A 22,650-nucleotide genomic window follows, 5' to 3' on the forward strand; every position below is an offset into this window, starting at 1 on the left:
CTTAAAATTATACAAAATATATTGATTTGTTCATCAATTAATTGTAAAATCCAACAATATATATTGTAAAATATAAACAATATTGTAAACATAAATTATGAGTATTTTATATTTTTATTTTTTTTCAAATGAACTATTTTGATATTAGGTCAATGCCCATTTTATTGAACAATTAAACTCATCACTATGATATAAAGTGATTTTTATAAATATTTTTATTTTTGATCGATAAAGTATTTGATAGAAAACAATCATGACCCATTAATCCATAATTAAAAATTTAAACTTAATATCCATTGGATAAATCAATGATAGTTTTGGAGGAAATTTTTTGCAAGCAAATTCTTTTCTTTGATATATATAGATATAGACATTGATAGATTTATTGATTTATTGATTACAGATTTATATAGATATATTTATTTCATTTTCGAGAAAATAAAAACCACCAACCAAAATAGAAGCGGATCTAACAAAGAGGTCAAATCCCTCGCTCCTTTTGAAAGCTAAACCCTAAAATTGAACTTTCCTTCTTCTTCCGATCACTTTTGCCCCTTTCCATTCGTTTTAGCCTTGTTAACTTCGGTGTACATCGCAACTCTGCGAACCCAAAACCTAATTTGCTACTCCAAATCCGCCACATCATGTTCAGCAACCACGATTCTAGACTCCACGACGCCGGCTCTTACCGACAGCGCCGAGTGTATGTTTTCATGTTTAAAGATTTTTCTTTAGGGCTCGTATGCTGAAATTATGGAGTAATGAAAAGTAGTGGTACGATTTTAAGCGATTTTTGTTTTTTTGAAGCATATTGATTTTCGAGTTTGTTATAGTTGCTGACGGCTCACCTGTTCTATTTTCTTAATTTGGTTTTATTGAATGATCACAGGACTGGAAATATGTTTAGGGATTTAAATGAGTGTTTAAATACAGTAATTTTGTGCTTCTGGTTTATGATTGTATTCTTGTTGATACTGTAGTGATTTAGTTGGGCCACCACCGATGATGATTCCGCCCCCTGTGCCAGGTGGTGCTCCGCCCAGCTATGGCCGTGGAGCTCCTCAGGTGGCACCCCCATATATGGTGGGTGGTGCTAGGAGTGGATATCAGATGGAGCATGGTATTGGAAGAGGGTTTGGGGCTGGTCATAGTAGTAATTTTGCTGACCGAGGTAGAGGTGGAGGTGGAGGATGGTTTGGTGGTAGAGGACATATCAATAATGGCGTAGGAGATAGAAGAGGCGATGGGGGTGGCCGTGAAGGTGGGAGAGGAAGTCATTTCTCTGGAAGGAGTTTTGATCATGGTCGTGGTGGCGGCTTTAGTGGAGGTCGTGGTGGCAGAGGAAGTAGGCAGAGGGGGGATGACTTGGATAACATTTCTCTTCCTAAACCAGATTTTAGTGGGTTGATTCCCTTTGAAAAGGATTTTTATGTGGAGAGCCCATCTGTGAGGGCGATGACTGAGCAGGAGGTTATGATGTATCGTGCACGTCGGGAGATTACTGTTGAAGGGCAAGGTGTCCCCAAGCCTATCCGGGTGTTTGAAGAAGCAAGTTTCCCTGGTACTTGTGTAAAACTCTTTACTTTTATATACTAAGTTGCATGCTAATGTATCTAGAGTTGGAAGCTTTCTCTGATACAGAAGTGATAAGCCAGCAGGCTTGGACTAATGCACGTTCGTGGTTTCAGTGTATTGTATGTTTTCACTATTAACTTGTAGCTGAGGTTAGCTGATTGATTAGCATGCTTTACAGGTTACTGCCTTGAGGTAATTGCCAGACTGGGTTTTGTTGAGCCAACACCTATTCAATCACAAGGATGGCCAATGGCATTAAGAGGTCGAGATCTTATAGGCATCGCTGAGACTGGTTCTGGAAAAACTTTGTCGTATTTGCTGCCTGCTTTTGTTCATGTTAGTGCTCAGCCTAGGTTGGGTAAGTTCTTTTCAATTTCATGTTTATTTGACCTTATCTTATCTCTTTTTGTATGCATGGAGATGTTTTTTGACACTAAATACAATTATTCCAGCACAAGGTGATGGTCCCATTGTACTAGTCCTAGCACCTACTAGAGAATTAGCTATTCAGATTCAAGAAGAAGCTGTGAAGTTTGGATCAGTTGCTAACATAAGAAGCACTTGTATATATGGCGGTGCCCCAAAGGGCCCACAAATTCGTGACCTTAAAAGAGGTATTTGACTTTGTTATTTTCTCTTTTTGAAATTCATTTGCATAGTTTTTTAATGGAAGATTTTGCAATCTTGTTCTTCTGTCAGGAGTTGAAATTGTCATAGCTACACCTGGTAGATTGATTGATATGTTGGAAGCTCAGCACACCAACTTGAGAAGAGTGACTTACCTTGTACTCGATGAGGCTGATCGCATGCTAGATATGGGATTCGAACCCCAAATCAGGAAAATTGTGTCTCAGGTATTTCATTGCTTATCCGCCTTATCTGTTTCATATTTAGATAAAGTTGCGTTTAGCAACTTATGTTTAAGGGGAATGCAGATTCGTCCAGATAGACAGACCCTGTACTGGAGTGCCACATGGCCTAGGGAGGTGGAAACTTTGGCAAGACAGTTCCTACGCAATGCTTACAAGGTTCGTCCTACACCTTTAACCCATGGTTTTCTTACACTGTCGAGGTCAGCCACAGTGCTTTGAGCTTGAAATGGTCCAGGAAGTATACTTTTATCTAGGTACCTGTGATAATGTTTAATGTATAACAGGTTATCGTTGGGTCTCAAGAACTGAAAGCAAATCAATCTATACATCAAATTGTTGAAGTTATGACTGATATGGAGAAATATAATAGGTGACATGGCTGATAGACATTATCATGCACTTATAAGTTTCTTGCTTCTTACCATTTATTTCCCGCAGGTTGATCAGATTGCTGAATGAAGTGATGGATGGAAGTAAAATTTTAATTTTTGTGGAGACTAAAAAGGGTTGTGATCAAGTTACAAGACAACTAAGAATGGATGGATGGCCAGCTCTGTCCATACATGGTGACAAGAATCAGGACGAAAGGGATTGGGTCCTAGCAGAGTTTAAAAGTAGCAGAACTCCTATAATGATTGCCACTGATGTTGCTGCTCGTGGCCTTGGTAGGATTAGTCTCAAAGTTTAGGTTTAGAGTCTCATTATGGTCTTTGAACTACATAGCTCGTCTCCCGGCTGTTCCTCGTGTTCCTAATGATATTGTGGTTTGGGTGCGGAAGTTTTTTCTATTATGCATGCTGGCTGCCAACTATGGTATCTCTACGCTCCGAGCATAATGCCTTGGCCTAGTAATGACCTAGAAAATATTGAGATGATGCTGTTGCTTTTCTGTTTTTCTTGTAAGTCCAGAACAAAAGTGACTGAATCCTCTAGAACACACCGTGCTGCAGCTTTTGATAGTCCAGTATGTCATAGGTTTATGAATCTTGATAGGTTCCGTTAATTGTTGTTTGATATCCATATGATGAGGGGGATCAACATTAGATGTGGACACGGTATTAATAGACTGCTCCATATACAGTGTGCTCCTGGCATGTGTCTGAGCGACATAAGTGAAGCTAAAGTGCCCATCCACTCTTAGGGAGCTAATAGTTGTGACAGCCGGTAGACACGTGCGAGATTATTCATTGATTGGACAGTGATTATGAAAGTTGTGGAGCAGCTGCTTCTTATCCCTGCAAAGTAAGGTAGGCACATTTTAAAAGATGTGTTATATCTTAAAACACGATCTCTTTGGATCATAGGACTGCAGGGATAAGGTGGCCATATTGTTGTGTTGCTTTTGAATTCTTATCTGATGCACAACACTTTCTGTTTGTTTGTCTAGATGTGAAGGACATAAAAGTCGTCGTCAACTATGATTTCCCTTCAAATTTGGAGGATTATGTCCATAGGATTGGCCGAACTGGTCGTGCAGGAGCCACAGGAACTGCTTTCACATTTTTCACACATGCAAATGTGAAGCACACAAGAGAACTTATCAAGATTCTGCAACAAGCTGGGCAAGCCGTGCCGCCTCAGCTTGCTGCTTTGGCACGAAGTGGTGGATCAGATATCGGAGGTAAGGCACTGTTGAGTGTGCTACTAGTAGTGGTGAAATGTCAATCATTTAGCACATTATTGATATGAAAAATGTCCGATTATATATGTTTTGGTCGATCTATTGTCGTTCTAACTCGATGTTTCTGTAGGGCCCGGGCGTAACTTCCGATCCAGAGGCCGAGGCGGAGGTGGCTTTGGCAACCGTTCCGGGTCTAATGTAATACCTATCGGTGGAAGAAGGCCTTATTAGTTTTGTGCCATAGTTTGTAATGGATGTAACTTTTACTTTGATCCTAATTTGTGGTAGGTGCTACCTATGTTTAGCTTATTCCCCTGTTTCTTCTTTTCTGTAATGTTTCAATATGTTCAAGGTAGAGCGAGACTAGTTCTCCCTCAGTTCTGGAAATGGAAATTCGTGTAAAGTGAGAATATTTTTGTTAAATCTATGCAAAATTTCGATTGAGTTGATTGGAAGTTCATAAATATGCGTTTTAAAAGCAAAGAAGATTATGTGGTATTTTAATTAAAATACCAAGTAATCTTCTCTAATATTCATTGAAGTTTTCTAGTAATAATTTTATTCCACATGACAATTAAAATACCACGTAATCCTCTTTAATATTCATTGAAGGCTTGAAGTTTTCTAGTAATAATTTTATTCCACATGACAATTAAATGATAATTAAAATACCAAGTAATGGAGGAAGTTGAGTGGTTGTAGTTAAAAAGAGAAAAAGTGGGGCTATGTCTTAAAATAGAAGTGATATATTTTTATAGGACGGACGAAAATGAAAAATGTGATTCTTACGGGACGGATACACGAACTTTGGGACCATTTTGATTTTTTACCCGAACTTTGAAAATTGTCAAAGAATACACAAACTTTGAATATTTTATTTTTTCCACAAATTTTGAGAATTGTCAAAAAAATACATAAACTTTGGCTCATTTTATTTTTATATATTGTTATAAAAAATTATCCAATTAATTCTTTAATAATTAATTAGCTAGCTTAAATAATTTAATTAATGATAGATGGCAATTATTAATGAGTGACATGATTCATTTTTTTTAATTTAAAAATATGTTTCGGAATCAAAATGACGTTGTTTTAAAAAAAATTATATGGCTCATTTTTATAATAATATATTTTGTGGGAAAAAATAAATCAGCCAACTTCTCAAAGTTCGTGGCAAAAAATAAAATGAGTCAAACTTCGTGTATATTTTGACAACTTTTAGAGTTCATGGAAAAAATCAAAATGAGCCAAAAGTTCGGGTATTTAGGCGCCAATAACCCTTCTTAATATATACTCCCTCCATCCCACACAAAAAAAATCAATTTGTCATTTTAAAATATCTATACAAAATAATTTTGTTTTATTTTTAGACATCCTATAATATTATTAAAATGCAATTATATATAAAAAAGAAAGAAAACCCTATGAATCCTTAAGGAAAAGCTGACTAAGGGCCGAGTCTCATTAAAACTTCTTCAAGGAAAATCCAATAGGAAATACCTTAGAGAGAGAAAAATAGTACTCCTTTAACAAGCGAAAAAACACACGAAAAAAAGCCAAAGAAATAAAGAGAAAAAGAACAAAGAACAAAGAGGTGGGGGATAACTTCCGGAGCTTCGGCCTACCCATCGCCCCTAGGTAATCCCGAGCACCCCCTCCCCCCGTTCAAAGATAAACACGCCAAGCGCGCAACAGACAACAAGAGAACCACTATGGAGAAGCAAAGTGTATATAACTAGTATGATCTCCCGTGCGATTATTGATGTCAATCGGGCCAGCCCACTCTGTTTCGGGCCAGCCCATTCGGTTTTGGGTTATTTTCAATTCGGGCTAATAAGTTTTTTTTTTCGGGCTAAAATCTTTCGACCCTAATCCTAACCCACTCGGTTTCGGGCTAGCCTGTTCGGGCCCGCAAGTTTACGATTTTTTTATATATTTAATTTTTTTTATAAATAGTCATATTCTTGTAATAAAAATATGTCGTGTTTTTTAAATCAAGACATTTCGCCTTGTTTTAGAAACAAAAATTAGTGTTATTTTAACGTAAGTTTACATAATATCTAACTTTAACTTCGTTTTCGATAAAAAATGTATATAGATTTAACATAAATAACTATCTTTCTTTTACTTTTATATCATAAATATTTGTTATTAACTGTTGGAAAAAATGAAAAACATATTCTACAAGCATCAAAATGTTATTATCGAATTAAAGAGTAAAGTATTAAAGTTTAAAAATCAATTATTAAGAAAGTGTTCGATTAATCGGGCCAACCCACTCGATTTTCGGGCCAACCCTATCGGGCTCGGGCTATTTTCGGTTCGGACCATTCGGGCTAAAATTTTTCAGCCCGAACCCTCCTTTTTTATCAGTCTATTCGGGCCGACCCGTCAATTTCAGGCTTTTTTGACATCCCTACGTGCGATATACGAACCAAAATATATTTATTTATTTTTAAAATTTTAAATTATATAAAAGTGTAAAAATATCATTATTTATCAGTTAGATTAATTGTACATAAAAAAAATTATATTGATTTAAATACTAGTATTTAATTTAAATTAGTGTATAATAACAATATTATCAAATTAATGAGCACAATACTAAATTTAATGAGTATTGTATAATAATAATTAAATATGTATAATAATAATAATAATAATAATAATAATAATAATAATAATAATAAAAAATTGTAAATCAAATAAGTTATATCAATTTCATTTTGAACAAAGAATATTAAGAGACCACTTTTGAAATAGCTATTTTAAAGAAGGAAACAAAATATTTGACCACTAATTGAAAAAACACAAAATCTGACCATTTATTACGTGTTAAAATTGTTTTGTCATTAATTAGGGCGGGCCAAATTCGGGTTTGCGCACGGGTTAGGTACATATGACACTATTAGTGCCATATGTGCCAACCGAAAAAAAATCTAAATATAGGGCACTAATATGGCCATAAGTACCATTCGTGCAACACTACATAAGAGAGTATATGACACTAATGACACTAATTTGGCCATAAGTACCATTTGTGCAGCACCCTATATATGGAGAATCTAAATCCTAAGGGCTCGTTTGGTTTTCAGTAAATGATTATGTAGGATAATTTGTAATCAGGATATTTAGCGTGGATAATGACAGATTATTAATACTGAGTTGGCGTGTTTGCTATCATGGCTAAATACAGAATATCCTGGTTTAAGTTAATCCTAGGGGGGAGGTGGTATTATTAATCCTAAGAAATCTGGATTAATAATACTGGGTCGTGGGATTAAACTGGGTCATCCGCATTATTATTAAATAATACCAAACACTAGACTGATCTGTACCAAATTAGCTAATATAGAGTATTAGCCAATATCAAACACGCCCTAAATACATAATCTAAACCTTAAATGGGGAATCTAAATCGTAAATGATAATCTAAAGGTGTGTTTGCTTTTTTATCCCTCTAAATGGAGGGATAACAAAAATTTATGCCTTTAAATGTTTGCTTTCTTATCCCACGTTTTACACAAATACCATTTTTCCTTCCTTATTTTCACTTTAAGGAATGATAATATTATCCCTCCTTGAAGTGAAAATAAGGAAGAAAAAATGGTGTTTGTGTAAAATGTGGGATAAGAAAGCAAATATTTAAAGGCATAAATTTTTGTTAGCCCTCTATTTAGAGGGATAAAAAACAAACACACTCTAAATGGATAATCTAACCCTATGAGGAAGTGTTCAAAATGGTCATATAACTGTACTCTTCTAAATAATATCAGCACACATATATATGGCACTAATGGCGCTAATATGGTTATAAGTACCATTTGTGCAACACTGAGTATATGGCACTAATGACACTAATAGTGTTATATGTGCCTAACCCGCGCGCAAACCCGAATCCGACCTGAATTTGGTCCGCCCTAATTAAGGGCAAAATAGTCCTAAAGCATAAAAAATGGCCAGATTTTGTGTTTTCTTAATTAGTGGTCAAATATTGTGTTTTCTTCTTCAAAATGGTCATGTGAGTGTATTGTTTCTAATATTAAACCATCATTATAAAAAAAAGTTAATAGTCACCGTGTAATATAACAGTTTTGGGCTCTTAAAAGTCCAAATTGTATTACTAAAAAGGTCATATTTAAATAGCTCAAAATTAATTAAAAAATTCAGAAAAAATACAAATAATATAAAAATAAAAATATAACAACAAATATGTTCATATAAATAAATCTATACATAGATTCTCATTAAAAATAATTAAAATCATATTTTCATCACTCTTAATATTCTAATTATAATATCTTTTCATCACTTTTAATACTCATTATTCTTTCTGTCTCATTGATAATTACTCATTATTATTCGGCACAGATATTAAGAAGAACATTGATTAAAAGATAAAAATGATAGAAAGTGATGAAATCCAAAAGTTTTTGTGAGAAAAGATGATTTTCTTTTTTGAAATAGACCATTATTAATAAGACAGATAAAAATGAAAAAGTGAGCCATTATTAATGGGACGTATAGAGTATAACACTTTTTCACCAGTTTTAATATATTTAATAATTTTTTTAAAAAAATTTGTATATCTCCCGCCTAGAAAATTATTTAGAAGACGAATGGAGTAGTTTATCTTTCCTTCCTTTTCTCTTTTGAGAGGAGAAATAATTAACGGTCCAACGAAAAACTAAAAAAAAATTGTAAACTTGCACAATGAAATGAAAGGGCATTGTTGTAATACTACCTATTTGTTTCGGAAACCCTCACACACACACACACACACACACACACATCCATTTGGATATAAAATCCCCAAAACCCTAACCCCAAATTTGCCTCCTCCCAGCGCCGCCGTCCCCTCTCCCACCCACTCCCTACCCCGCCGGATAAAATGACGACCAGATTCAAGAAGAACCGCAAGAAGCGCGGCCACGTGAGCGCCGGGCACGGTCGTATTGGGAAGCACCGCAAGCATCCCGGAGGCCGCGGAAACGCCGGAGGTATGCACCACCATCGCATCCTCTTCGATAAGTACCATCCAGGATACTTCGGCAAGGTCGGTATGCGCTACTTCCACAAGCTCCGCAACAAGTTCCACTGCCCGACCGTCAACATCGACCGCCTCTGGTCGCTGGTGCCGCAGGAGGTGAAGGACAAGGCGTCCAAAGATAACGCGCCGCTCATCGACGTCACGCAGTTCGGCTACTTCAAGGTCCTGGGCAAGGGATTGCTGCCGGAAGGCAAGCCGATCGTGTTGAAGGCGAAATTGGTGTCGAAGAACGCGGAGAAGAAGATCAAGGAATCTGGCGGCGCCGTCGTGCTCACTGCTTGATTTAGGGTTTTTATTATTTTTTACTGTTTTATTTTGCTTTTCAAGTTTTATTGCTAAGGGATTTTGAATGAATTTGCTCGTTATATACTCTAATAGATGTTTTCATCTTATGAATTTTGGATTCTCAATTGATTTGCATTTGATATGATTTTGTTCTAAGATGTTGCGTTAGATGGCGATATTGCAATTCGATGTTTGATTAGAATAACATTACGGAATGCTTTATTATAAGTAAGTTGTTTCTTTATTGTTATTATCCTATTTGTATGGTTAAATGTTGGATATTTGTGTTTGTTTATATGATTCTTGGACTTGCTTTATATCTCTTGCATTGTTTGACAAGGTTTCAATTTGTTGGTTGATTTATAAAAAGCATTTGTTTGATGAGAATGTTGGTTTGTAGATTATATGATGAGAGTGTTGGTTTTTTGTTTGATTCATAAATTGCTGCTCTTTGAATACTGATTTGGATGTTAACCAGTGGCAGTGGGCTCCTAAATTGTGAGTTGTCACTGCATATTACTGTAGGTGTAGTTGTGTTCCTCTACAGATTTGCATTGGTTGGAATTATTATTTGAAACTTGGATCTTGTTAAATATTTTCCTGCAATGTAGAGAGGTACTTGATGGTGTTTGGCTAAGTTTATTTTCGACGGCATATAAGCTCTAACGACTTATAAGAGTTTATAAGGTATGTCTATGAGCTTGGAACTTGTTTTATAAGTTATAATGTTTATGAGCTTGGTGAATTGATTTTAGAAGTTAAAAGAGTATTTATGAGTTAGAGAGAAAATCAAGGGAATATAAAATTAAAAGGATATATGTTGAGAATAACAAATTGTAATTGGTTTATTTTGTAAATTGGTTGTTTATAAAATTATGAAAAATAATATGGGAATGAGGAACTTATCTTCACATATTATAAGTTGGTTAAAAATTTTAGGGTTATTACTGTTTAAATACATCAACTTTCCTTCTATTTTGAATTTTAACATGAACTTTCAATTTTTTATTAAAATACATAAACTTTCATATTTTTTGATTTTTAACACTGACTACTATTCCGATGAAATTGAATCTGATGTGGCATAAATTAACTGACGTGGATATGTGCTGTTATTATTATTATTTTTTTTTGTGAGACGCACTAATTTTTAACACTTTCACAATCTCGGCTGCAATTTTACAGAATCCTAACGAGTCGCAATTTCATCTTCAATCTTAACCATAGGCTTTTAACTCTCACTAAAAAACGCAGTAAAAAAGGAAATTCCTGAAAGTTTCTTATGGTGGTACCGTTCGAAGAAGCTGTGGTAATGGCGTAAACAAAAATCTTAACCATAGGCTTACGATTTTCACAGGGTTAAGCCATCTTGTAGAAATGGTAATGGCGTGTTTTTGCAAGTCTGTTTAGACTAAAGTAGCTTGTGTGTGTGTGTTTAGACTAAGGGGGGTGTATTCGTTGTGGAATTTGATGGATTTCTATGGATTTTAAAAGTCTGGGTGTATTCGTTCAAGACTTTTAAAAGTCTGCAGAAATCTGGGTGTATTCGTTCAAGACTTTTAAAAGTTCATATAAATCTGGGTGTATTCGTTCAAGACTTTTTAAAATCCATACAAATCTAGGTGTATTCGTTATTCCATTGACTTAAAATCCGGAATGACTTCCATGGATTTCATCCAAAAAATACACACGACGAAATCCAGCCAAGAACCACGAGAATTGAAATCCATAAAATTTTAAGCGAGCGCTGAGTTCCAGCACCCGCGGCCAAGAAGCCAGCGAGCGCTGAAACTCAGCGGGCGCTGGGTATAACATAGCCCACTTTTGGCTTATGTTTTCGCTTACATTGTGCCTCGAAGCTTTTGGTGCTGTGTGATGTGCTTTTGATAAGTGATGGCTGACAAGCTTGTGCAAATACATAATTATTAATGGACCGACTGCATGGCTGACAAGCTTGTGCAAATGTCTTTCAAGTGGCAGCCTTTTTTGATGCCACAAGGCCCACAATTGCAACAGGTGCTGATATTAAGCTAGCTGCGAATTGGATATTAAGCTCGCTGGAACCCAGCGCTCGCTGGGTTTCCAGCGGTCGCTGGGTTTCCAGCCGTGCTGGGATTCAGCGGACGTTGGCATCATGGATTTCAATTCCAGAATTATCCCCTAAATTCTTCGAAAATCAGTGAAAATCGGGGTGAAATCCAACCACGAATTCTTTGAAAGTCGTCTGGAATCTATGTGAATTCCATGGAATTTAAATTCCATGGACTTTTTAAAGTCTGTGTAAATCCACAACGAATACACCCCCCTAAATTAGCGTGTCTCACAGAAAGAAAAAAAAATAATAACACCACATATCCACGTCAGTTAATTTATGCCACATCATATTTAATTTTACCGGAATAATCATCGGTGTTAAAAATAAAAAAATATGAAAGTTCATGTATTTTAATAAAAAATTGAAAGTTCATGTTAAAATTCAAACTAGAAGGAAAGTTGGTGTATTTAAACAATAATAACCCAAAATTTTATTCATTTGTTTCAAGAATTCATTAACAATTTTTTTGTGATATAAACAATTTATCTATTGTCTTAAAAAGTTTATAATCTCAGCAAAATTCTTTTGGTTGGGCCTTTGATAGATGCAAAACGTGGACATTCTTAAGGCCCCTTGCGTAACCTCAAATAGAAACAGCCCAAATGGCCATTCCATTTCTGCTTGTCATTTTTCTTTTGCTTGTAAGAACTATGAATGGTTTTAAAAATACTCAAGTTTTTGTCCCATACAAAAATTTTCTGACGCTCCAAAGATGACGTGTTTCGTCAGAGTCCCTAGGCATACGTGATGTGGCCTAAAAAATTGACGTGGAAAGCTATATAATTAGAAAAAAAAAAAAAACTAAAGCTAATACAAAATTAATTAAGCTTGTAAAAGCTTAAAACTCAGAGATTCTTTCATCGCTCCTAAGAGGATGTTTGGCTAAACTTATTTTAAAGAGTTTATATGCTCTTGGAACTTATAAGATGTTTCAAGAGCTTATAAGATGTAGTTTTTTAAGAGCTTATAAGTTGTCAAAGTGTTTGGGTGATTGAACTTATAAGCTAAAAAGAGAATTTTTAGTTAATGAGAGAAAACTGAAGAAAGAAACTTATTTTTTGGGAGCTTATAAGCTACTAAAACTTATTTTTACAGCATATAACTCTTTAGGAGTTTATTTTGTCAAACATTTTGAAGACTTATAAGTTGTTTTAAAGAGCTTATAAACTCAGCCAAACACCATCTAAGACACCCGCACACAAAAACGATTCTACGAAAAAAATCACTGTTGAGGCAATGCACCATAATATATAGGAAATAAATTGTAAATGTGCAAATACAAGTTTCAAATTAGCAGATTTTTCGAAAAAGAGAAAAAGCAAAAAGTAGCAAGAGCATATGTAGTGAGGGGTGTAGACGCCGGTGCCCACCGGGCATGTGAACATCTACAAAACTAACTTTTAAGTTTGATCGTGCCTATTTTGTAAATTGCAAACTAACTTTTAAACATCATCTCGTATAAAGCTTGAAAAATCATGACAGAACAAAACTGGCTTGTGAAACATCATTTTGTTTTAAGTTTGAAATACCATAACTAAGTTTTGAGAATCATCTTGTCTATAGCTTGAGAAAATTGATGTGAGATTCAAATTATATAAATTTTCATAAAAAATCAATGTGGAATCAAAATTTTATTTTAAAAATTTATACAATATATCTTATTTTATCGCCAAATTAAAATGAAGAAATAATTTATTTAATCATAAATAATTATTTTTAAATTAAAATAATGTTTTATATAATTAAATAAATTTGATCAAATTAAATTGACTAAGCAATTCAAATTTATCTTAAATTTTAATTTCAATGAAATTTTAATTATTAAATTAAATGTCAAATTTAACTGTAAATAATATTAAAATTAAATATAAAATCAAAAAATTAAATTTAAGAGCCAAAGTGAAGGCTCTCCCATTATGGAGAGTGCCTCTTAAATGGTGGGGACCACTAGCCTGGCCAAAGCCCAAGCCCACTACATAGGCTCTAAATGACAAAAGGCATTGATAGCTGCACCGGCCAAAGCCTAGGCACACAAAGGGCGTGTGCATTGCACGCGCTCCAGCTGTGCCGCTTGGGGCAGCTACAACCCACTCGCGCTTCACCTCTCTTCTAGTGGGGCCCATCGCGTCAGTTTGGTACCTGGCAACAATTTTAACTAGTGTGTTCGTAGCCAAAATGTGACTATTTAGCATTACTCAAATAAAAGTGTCATGTTATATATTCTCTCTCTCACACATAGTTATAGTGTTATACTTCTTTCGTTCAATAAAAATGTACTCCCTCCGTCCCATTATTGAAGACACACTTTCCTTATTGGATTGTCCCAATAATAAAGACACACTTCCAAATAAGAAAATAATTAGGATTTAAGATATATTAATTAAATGCATCTTAATTAAAGTATAAATAAGAAAAAAAATCCTAAAGGTCTTTTCTATCTCTCGGCCTCTCCGCCTCTCTCACTCTCTCGAAAGTTCTCTCTAATCTCTCGGCCTCTCCGCCTCTCTCACTCTCTGAATCGATCGTCTCCGGAACCCTAAAAACCCGCCGCCCTCAGCCAATTCTACAGCTACACCCCTCCATCCGCGCCGCCCTCCTCCGAAACCCTAAGATTCTGCCACCCTCAGCCTCCAACCCTAATCCCCTTTTTTCCTCTCTTTGGAACCCTAGATCTACGCATTTATGGCCGATAAATTGGGTTAGTCAGCGTGTTTGAACTCCGAATTCGTTCCCGATTCGGAGGACGAAAAATTCTTTGATTCCTTACCTCTGTTGCCGTCGCCGCCGTCTGGTTATTTCTATGAGAGGAGCGGCAGATTCCAGGGTTCCGAGGAGTCCGTAGGTGGTGCTTTCATGGAGTATTCGAGGGTTCTGAGGAGTCCGATCCGCCGGCCCATCTATCGCCATCTCTCTACCGCGATGAAGGCGGAAGAGTCAGAGCTAGACTCTCTCCTATGCACGGAGAGCTGGGACGACGTCGTGCACGAGCGGGAAGAGGTTGTCGGCGGCGACTGGTGTATCCGGTGCTCCCCTTTGTTGCGAAGGATGGTGGGGACCATGTTTCTGGCTCTAAAAGGGTGAGATTGTTCTTATTGTTGCGATATTTGTGTTCCTCTGTATCTAGCATCAGTACAGTGTGGTAGATGGAATTTGATATGCTGAAATGATGAATAAATGCTCGCTTGTTTAATTTGTATGTCTTGGCCAAAAAATCTATGATTATTTATGCTACTTCATGAGATTGTGGGCTGTTGACTCATCCAAAACACCTAGCGGATGGACTCGAATTTATACGAGGTCGTCCTAGGGCAGTAAGGTGACTCAAGTCGTTTCACACGGAAGGCTTAACAGGGCTTCAATTGTGCTACTCACAGGAAACAGGAAATAAACCTAAACACTCTAATCAGAAGTTGGGTCTGACATTCACTCTCCGATTAACTAATGCGTAAATAGAATTAAGCATATAAAACTAACTAGGCCAAAAATAGGAAACAGATTAAGAACGCAGGAAAACTAATAAACCTAGGGTTCTAAACTAGCAATCTAGAAAGCAATAGTTAATTCAACAATCATAAACAACGATTATCTAAGCGAGATAAAAGAACAAACAATTCATCAAATGAACTCGAAGCAACAATAATCTACGCAAAGGAAATAAACTAGCATTCAATCCTATAGAAAACGTAAACTGAGTTCTTACAGCGAGTACGATCCAAAACTTTAATCCAATGTAATGAAAATTAACATGATCTTCAATCCACAAAGCCAAAAGATGTTTGTTGATGTTTGAACTACTCTAAAACTAGGAAAACAATGGTAAAATCGCCTAGGAGGCTGCTGGGGTCGAGAGTGAGTCCAAAACGTAACTGCTGAAACACCAGGGACGGCGGCGCCATGGACGGCGGCCGCCGTGACACGGCGGCGCCGTAGACACCCTTTGCTGCTCTCTCCACAGAATTGCACGGCGCGCGCCGTGGGGCCGCGGCCGGCGTCTTGACGGCGGCCGCCGTGAGCTTTGCTTCCACAAACGCTCCCAACGATGCCAAAAAGCTCGACAACTCCTGAATCCTGCACACGACAGTAACATACCCAAATAGTCATCGAGCACGTGAAAAATAGAGCAAAAAGAAATGAAGCACGCTCGAATGCACAGCAGAAAAACTCGCAAATACAACCAAAAACGAGGTAAACAACCCCCCCACACTTAAATCCTTGCTTGTCCTCAAGCAACAATCACAATATCGAAAGAAAGTCCACAAGCGATTCTTCTCACCAAGCAAACACCAACCAATCCAAGTCCTTCAAGATATCAATGTCCCCAATCAGGTGTTCAAAGTTAAGGTTTAAAAATGCAACAACAAGGTGATATAACTCAATCCGATCAGACCCAATTCTCCGCTAGGGGTGAATTTCCTAATGCCATTTCCTTTATAATCATATCTCGTTCCTTTTTCACATTCTTTCATTTTTTTGCATTTCACTTTTTTTTTTGGTCAAGTTATTTTCGCTCTTAATAGATGGGCCGTAATTCACGAGATTGACACTTTTAGAGGTGATCCAAAATATTTTCGCGTGGTTTCCAATGCTCATAATGATGCCATTAGAGAAGCAGAGACCCAAAGCTATCAAAAACTCAACAACCAACCAAACATTTCAACTCAGAGAAAGATATTAGGATATTGCACTGAAAACACTCTCCCTAGCATCTACCGGACAAATCACGTCAAGAGTTGCTCATCAGGGTGTTGCATCTAAACCTTAAACTACTTACACCACATTGGGAATAAATCAATCATAAAAGACAAGGACAACAAACAACACGAATCACAACCCAGAATCGCTAGTGAACCACCATCAACATGCGATGCACTTCAAAAACAAACAAGAAATCAAGACAAGGGGACCATTCGCCCCACACAAGAAAGCCCTAGAACACAACAAAAAGACACCCACAGGATTCACAACTACCAACAAACACCCCCCCCCCACACTTAAAATCTGGCACTGTCCTCAGTGCATACAAAAAGAGGGGTGAAAGAGGAAACTTCCCTAAATACTGATCCAAGTGGTGAGTCTGTAGTATCCCACGATGTCTGCCAATCCTCATCTATAAACCAACAGTCCCCAACGCACCAACCTGCACCAAACAACAGAAACAATAGAAACACAAACCCAAACAAAACGAAAGAAAAACGAAAACAAGGGAAAGCAAGAAAAACATGGGTTGCCTCCCATGCAGCGCTAGTTTTTAAGTCGCCAGCCCGACTAAGAGGATCCCTTAACCAAAATCCGATTGAAGCGTCAGCTGCCTTAACGCCCTTGTAAACACATCTTCTTGAATTGCAGCTGCGGGTCCTCCAAATGAGCGCTCCATGCTCATATCATGAGATGGTCTTCTATCCACACATCCAAGGAGATCGAGTGACACAACCTCATCAAGCTTCTCTTCCAGTAGCAAGGCACACAAAAGGCCTTGCTCTTTATCTTCTTCCTCTTGCAGCTTATCCAGGAATTCTTGCTCAATCTCACTTTCATCTTGCAAGTTAGCAAGAAATTCTTCCACGATCTCGTCCTCCTCCTGTAGCTTATTAAGGAATTCCTGAACAATACAATCCTCATCCAAAGCATCAAATGTTTCAACATAAGAGCAGTTTTGAATTAAGAAAGTTGGGGTAGTAGGTTTTTTATCAAAAGCTGAGAATGTTACAGCTTTACCTGCCCCTGCCATACTCACAGTTCCCGTACTCACATCGATGCGAGTATGGGTGGTAGCCATAAAAGGTCGGCCAAGCAGCACGAGATGCCCATTCTCGCCTCTAATCCCTTTTCCCACATCAAGGACAACAAAATCAGCCAAAACACTAATCCCCCTCACAACAACCTCAACATCCTCAACAAGGCCCCGTGGGCTACTAATAGAGCCGTCAGCTAGCTCTATCTTCATATTTGTGCATTTAAGCTCTTTATTACCTAATTTCTCAAAAATATCAAGTGGCATCAAATTGACTGCCGCGCCCAAATCAAGCATTCCTAAAACCTTTTCAACCCCACCTAAGCTAATATAAAAAATAAAGCTACCTGGATCTCCTTGCTTGGGTGGTGGTTGGTCTGGTGCAACAGTGGCAGGTGGCAGTGGCTCACTGGGGCATTGGGTGGCTTTGAGTGCTTGCACGGTTTTGCTTCTCCATTTCCCCGTGGTTATTGGGGCATTTTCCTTGATTACCGCCACGACATGAGCTTGATGCGGCTGTTGGTCCTGGTTTGGGAACTTTCCAGTTGGCCGTTCTTGCTGCAGCTGATTCAAGGCTCCTAATAGTTGCCCAACTGTAGTCTCAAGGCGCTTGATGGTAGCACTCTGAGCCTCCATCGCCTGTTTGCTAGCTTGCATGAAAGCTTGCATCTGATCTTCAAATAAGGGGCCTGGAGGTTGGTGCTGCTGAGGTAGGTAGAGTTGCTGCTGATATGGTTGAGGGTAATGCTGCTGCTGAGGGAATGAGGACTGTTGTTGAGATGGGTAGAACTGCTGCTGGTCTGATACCCCAATTGCTGTGGAGGTCGGGGGAACTGATTGCCTTGGTTTGATTCCGACCCTTGGCCAGGAGCTTGGTTCCTCCATCCCGAATTCTGCTCATTTCTCCAACCCGAGTTGGAGCTTTGTTGCCCTTGATTAAAGCTGGGCCTCTGTTCAAATTGAGGCCTCCCCGGATAGCCCTGAGCAGCATAGACCTCTGCTTCTCCTTCAGGTGTGAATTCTCCCATTCGATGGCACGCGTTGATTCCATGGCCAAATTCACCACATATGCCACAACCCTCTGCTGGTGGCGCGCAAACGGGTGGAGCCTCCACCTTGTTCATCGTGAGGTGCTGTACTTGCCTCATCAAGTCTGCTACCTGCTTCTGAAGCTCATTGTTTGGAGCTACTGCATTCGCTTCAACCCTCCTTCCTCTTACCGACTTTTGTTGAGAACTCGCGGCAAGCGTGTCGAAGATCTCCTTGAGCTCATTGGCTGTCTTTCGGGCAATGTTGCCCCCTGCTGTACTGTCCACCATAAACTGTGCCGTCTGAATCAATCCGTCATAGAAGAACTGCATCAACATAACGGGTGCTAACTGGTGCTGTGGGCACTGGCGGATGAGCTCTTGGAATCTCTCCCAAGCCTCGTGGAGAGGCTCGTCAGCTCCTTGTATGAAGTTCATTATTTGGGTCCTAATCTCCTGTGTCTTGTGATTAGGGTAGTACTTGAGCATGAACTTCTCGCATGCCTCTCCCCATGTGGTGATGGAGTTTGGCGGCAGGGACAGTAACCACGTCCTAGCCCGGTCCTTGAGTGCATAAGGTAAGCACTTGAGTCTCAACTGATCCTCGGTGAGTTCTAGCAGTGGGAAAGTCTGCACTTGAGTGCAGAAGTCACGGATGAACTACAAGGCATCCTCACTTGGCATCCCATGAAAGAGCGGAAGCAGGTTTGAATCGTTGGGCTTCAGATTATAATTCCGGACTGCCGTGGAAAGCACTATCGCCGAAGTGCTCGTGTTCCCAATAACTGGCCTGGAAAAGTCGCCCATGTACTGTATATTCTGCTCCGCCATGGCTTCGTAGTCAGTGTTGGGACGAACTTTTTCTTCTTCTTCAGAATGCACTGAAAGTGTATCCTCAACGGCTTCCAGGATGGGGTTGGAAGCGATTCTCTCTTCACAGTCTTCCTCTCGAAACTGTGATTCCACAAGGTTTCTCGAACTGGACTCGGACTCCTCCTCCAGGCTTGAAAGGATCTCATGAGGTCGATGTATGTTGTCGTAGTAAGGTGCAAGCTTTCTCTTCAAGCTTCTGCGTCCTTGCATACACAACACGAACAAAAAAATCAAACGCACCGGAGGGAGAAAATAACCGAGTTAAAAGAAAGAAACAAAATAAACACTGAAAACAAATGCAACACAATCAAATGCCTAAAGCCTTCCCCGACAACGGCGCCAAAATTTGACTCATCCAAAACACCTAGCGGATGGACTCGAATTTATACGAGGTCGTCCTAGGGCAGTAAGGTGACTCAAGTCGTCTCACACGGAAGGCTTAACAGGGCTTCAATTGTGCTACTCACAGGAAACAGGAAATAAACCTAAACACTCTAATCAGAAGTTGGGTCTAACATTCACTCTCCGATTAACTAATGCGTAAATAGAATTAAGCATATAAAACTAACTAGGCCAAAAATAGGAAATAGATTAAGAACGCAGGAAAACTAATAAACCTAGGGTTCTAAACTAGCAATCTAGAAAGCAATAGTTAATTCAACAATCATAAACAACGATTATCTAGGCGAGATAAAAGAACAAACAATTCATCAAATGAACTCGAAGCAACAATAATCTACGCAAAGGAAATAAACTAGCATTCAATCCTATAGAAAACGTAAACTGAGTTCTTACAGCGAGTACGATCCAAAACTTCAATCCAATGTAATGAAAACTAACATGATCTTCAATCCACAAAGCCAAAAGATGTTTGTTGATGTTTGAACTACTCTAAAACTAGGAAAACAAAGGTAAAATCGCCTAGGAGGCTGCTGGGGTCGAGAGTGAGTCCAAAATCCTAAGAATCGGCTTTTATATGAAGAAAAACGTAACTGCCGAAACACCAGGGACGGCGGCGCCGTAGACACCCTTTGCTGCTCTCTCCACAGAATTGCACGGCGCGTGCCGTGGGGCCGCGGCCAGCGTCTTGACGGCGGCCGCCGTGAGACGGCGGCGACCGTGAGCTTTGCTTCCACAAACGCTCCCAACGATGCCAAAAAGCTCGACAACTCCTGAATCCTGCACACGACAGTAACATACCCAAATAGTCATCGAGCACGTGAAAAATAGAGTAAAAAGAAATGAAGCACGCTCGAATGCACAACAGAAAAACTCGCAAATACCACCCAAAAATGAGGTAAACAGTTGTGTCCCTTAAATTTGGCTTGATGGCTTTGAATTGGTTCTTTCTTGTGACTAATTGTGTGTGATTGAATATGGTGTGTGTCCTGTTGGTATGAGGGGTATGGCCCTCTGTGCTGTTGATACTTCCATTAAATTATTGTTGGTATGAGGGATGTGTCCCTCTGTGAACTGTTTGTTTTTTTAAACTTGAAAATTTCCAGGCTGTGTTCCATTCTAAATAAGGAGCTTTCAAATCCATAAAATGAAAAAGCTTTACACTAACACTTTACAAAATATGGGGCATTTAACAAAAACTAACCTCTTTCAGTTGGTGTCTCCAACCAAAATAAAAAAGAATTCTAAAAACAGCCAACTAAATGGAGGCATCCGCAATCAACATTAGTTGATTGAAGGCAGCTTCCATTGCTGCAAATGCATTAGGCTCTAATCCCAACTGCATTTTCAGTTGGTCTATGCCCTTCACAACTCAGTTTTCAAGCAAATATCCAATGCACTCTTCCACAAGGTCTTTTGACACTTCTAATGCCATTGGAAGTGCACACAGTCTTGCAATCATTCTCTTCTTCATGTGTGGGAGATTGTAACAATTCTGCCTTCTTACTTTTAAAATTTCAGTTAAACACCCATGTAGGCTCAATAATACACAGTTTAAAGTACTAGGACTTAGCTCTTCATACGATTTCTGAACTGCCTTCACTAGCTCCCCTTCATTTGTGTAAACTGATTGTACTTGCAAGCTTTGAATGGCCCTAAACCAACCCAAGTCATTGATGTTGGTGTCTGGGCTATTTGGAGGCTGATGAACAATCTTGATATCAAAATCATTTGCTGTTGCTGCAGCTCTGAAATCTGGATCACTGTCTTTTATATGTGGCTTAGCATTATCTTGCTGTATGTATATAGTTTTGCTTGCAAATTGGGGCCATTTGGCCATAATTGCTGGAATTAGCTATTTATATAGCCAAGAAACTAAAATTAAACATTCTTACATGTGAAATTAAGCTTCATATGAGCTCAACAAAATAAAACCAACTAAATTAGAAGTACAATGCATACATAGCTCGTCTGTTTTCCATGCCTTGTAGATAAAGCAGTCCTTCATCACTTGTTTAGTGATGGACTGAATTGGTTTCTCTTCCATTGTTCCAGCCTCCCTGTTCTTGCTTGTTCTTTTGGCTGGTACCATCTCAGTGAAAGGGAAAATCCCTATCTTGCCATCGAATAACACACTCCCATCTTCATTGAATAAAGGCCTGCACACTGCACATACGAACATAACCTTTTTAATGAACTTCTTACTTTTGCATGTGCAATGTGGATCTATTTCTGCTGGAGTCAAGTAAAATTTGTGATTTGATTTGGTGATGTAGAACCACTTCTCATCAACATGCACGACATTGTGCATATTCTTGAACTTTAGGACATTGCATATCCTATCATACACAATGTGTTCGAGAGAGAACTGAAGCCTCAATAACTTGTTGGGAGCTGTCAAATCTGGTCGGATGACACTTGAATGAGCTCTGATCAGCCCCTTTGAGATCCATCTACCCATTGTACTCTTTGAGCAATTTATGCTGGTTGCTAGCCTTCGAATGGTCCCCCTTTTGTGCAACTCCAGACTTGATATGAGTTCTAAATCAATGCACGCTCTTTTTCTTCTAACCTTGTTTTTTTTTGCTTTGAACTGTTATTAACTGACCTTGTGCTTGTTCCTCTTTTGCAGCCTTCCATAAACGTGCAATGGAGCTTCTACAACATCCTCATTTTGCCATGGCAGCCTTATGCGTCCCATAATGGAGCTTCCCATTAGTAGAGTTTTAAAGAAGAAACAAGGCAATAGCTTGTCTTTCTTCACTAGTTAGATCTTTCATTCTAGTCATCTTCTTTTTCTTTCTTTTTTTGGTGGGAAGAGCTTTTTGAGCTATGAAAATGTGTGGAATTGCTGCAGAAATTTTTGTGAAAGTAGTGTGGCAAATACCCCTTTTATAGGTTGTAAACAGAATTTCAAATGGGAAGTGAAACTGATGCAGCGCCATTTTTTTTGGTGGGAAATGAAATTTGTTTATTTCAATTGAGTTTTGAGTGGAATGGGAAATTTTGATGCAGCGCCAATTTTGAATGGAATGAGAATTATGAAATTTTGAGTTTCAGTTTGCATTGATAATAGTGAGAATGAAAAAAAAAAGGATTAAATGGAAATTTTGAAAAAAAA

The 22,650-nt window shown here is 38.3% G+C and overlaps 3 protein-coding genes across 3 annotated transcripts; 2 read left to right on the forward strand and 1 right to left on the reverse strand.

The window, feature by feature from the left end:
- Nucleotides 1–437: 437 nt before the first annotated feature.
- On the forward strand, nt 438–4,517 carry LOC131019709 (DEAD-box ATP-dependent RNA helicase 20). The gene is made up of 10 exons (XM_057948300.1): nt 438–703; nt 981–1,561; nt 1,754–1,933; nt 2,028–2,189; nt 2,275–2,429; nt 2,511–2,603; nt 2,732–2,817; nt 2,886–3,112; nt 3,835–4,068; nt 4,199–4,517. The coding sequence occupies exons 1-10, from the start codon at nt 645–647 to the stop codon at nt 4,297–4,299; spliced, it is 1,878 nt and encodes a 625-aa protein (XP_057804283.1). The 5' UTR covers nt 438–644; the 3' UTR covers nt 4,300–4,517.
- Nucleotides 4,518–8,772: 4,255 nt separating this feature from the next.
- Nucleotides 8,773–9,528, forward strand: LOC131019710 (60S ribosomal protein L27a-3-like). Its single transcript, XM_057948301.1, has one exon. It carries the CDS (start codon nt 8,960–8,962, stop codon nt 9,398–9,400), a length of 441 nt encoding a protein of 146 aa, XP_057804284.1. The 5' UTR covers nt 8,773–8,959; the 3' UTR covers nt 9,401–9,528.
- A 10,574-nt stretch (nt 9,529–20,102) lies between these two features.
- LOC131023265 (uncharacterized) lies at nt 20,103–21,990 on the reverse strand. Its single transcript, XM_057952810.1, has 3 exons — nt 21,492–21,990; nt 21,079–21,374; nt 20,103–20,309 (listed from the first exon to the last, which is right to left on the reverse strand). The coding sequence occupies exons 1-3, from the start codon at nt 21,988–21,990 to the stop codon at nt 20,103–20,105; spliced, it is 1,002 nt and encodes a 333-aa protein (XP_057808793.1).
- Nucleotides 21,991–22,650: the final 660 nt, after the last annotated feature.

This window comes from Salvia miltiorrhiza, chromosome 4 (assembly GCF_028751815.1).
Source record: "Salvia miltiorrhiza cultivar Shanhuang (shh) chromosome 4, IMPLAD_Smil_shh, whole genome shotgun sequence".
Lineage (NCBI taxonomy): Eukaryota > Viridiplantae > Streptophyta > Magnoliopsida > Lamiales > Lamiaceae > Salvia > Salvia miltiorrhiza.

Coding starts and splice junctions, on each gene's coding strand:
- LOC131019709 (XM_057948300.1), top strand. CDS start 645: ATGTTCAGCAACCACGATTCTAGACTCCACGACGCCGGCTCTTACCGA. Junction 1,934..2,027: donor TAGTGCTCAGCCTAGGTTGG/GTAAGTTCTTTT, acceptor CAATTATTCCAG/CACAAGGTGATGGTCCCATT. Junction 3,113..3,834: donor TGTTGCTGCTCGTGGCCTTG/GTAGGATTAGTC, acceptor TTGTTTGTCTAG/ATGTGAAGGACATAAAAGTC.
- LOC131019710 (XM_057948301.1), top strand. CDS start 8,960: ATGACGACCAGATTCAAGAAGAACCGCAAGAAGCGCGGCCACGTGAGC.
- LOC131023265 (XM_057952810.1), bottom strand. CDS start 21,990: ATGGGTAGATGGATCTCAAAGGGGCTGATCAGAGCTCATTCAAGTGTC. Junction 21,375..21,491: donor ATGGAAAACAGACGAGCTAT/GTATGCATTGTA, acceptor AGCTAATTCCAG/CAATTATGGCCAAATGGCCC. Junction 20,310..21,078: donor GTCCTAGTACTTTAAACTGT/GTATTATTGAGC, acceptor TGTCGTGTGCAG/GATTCAGGAGTTGTCGAGCT.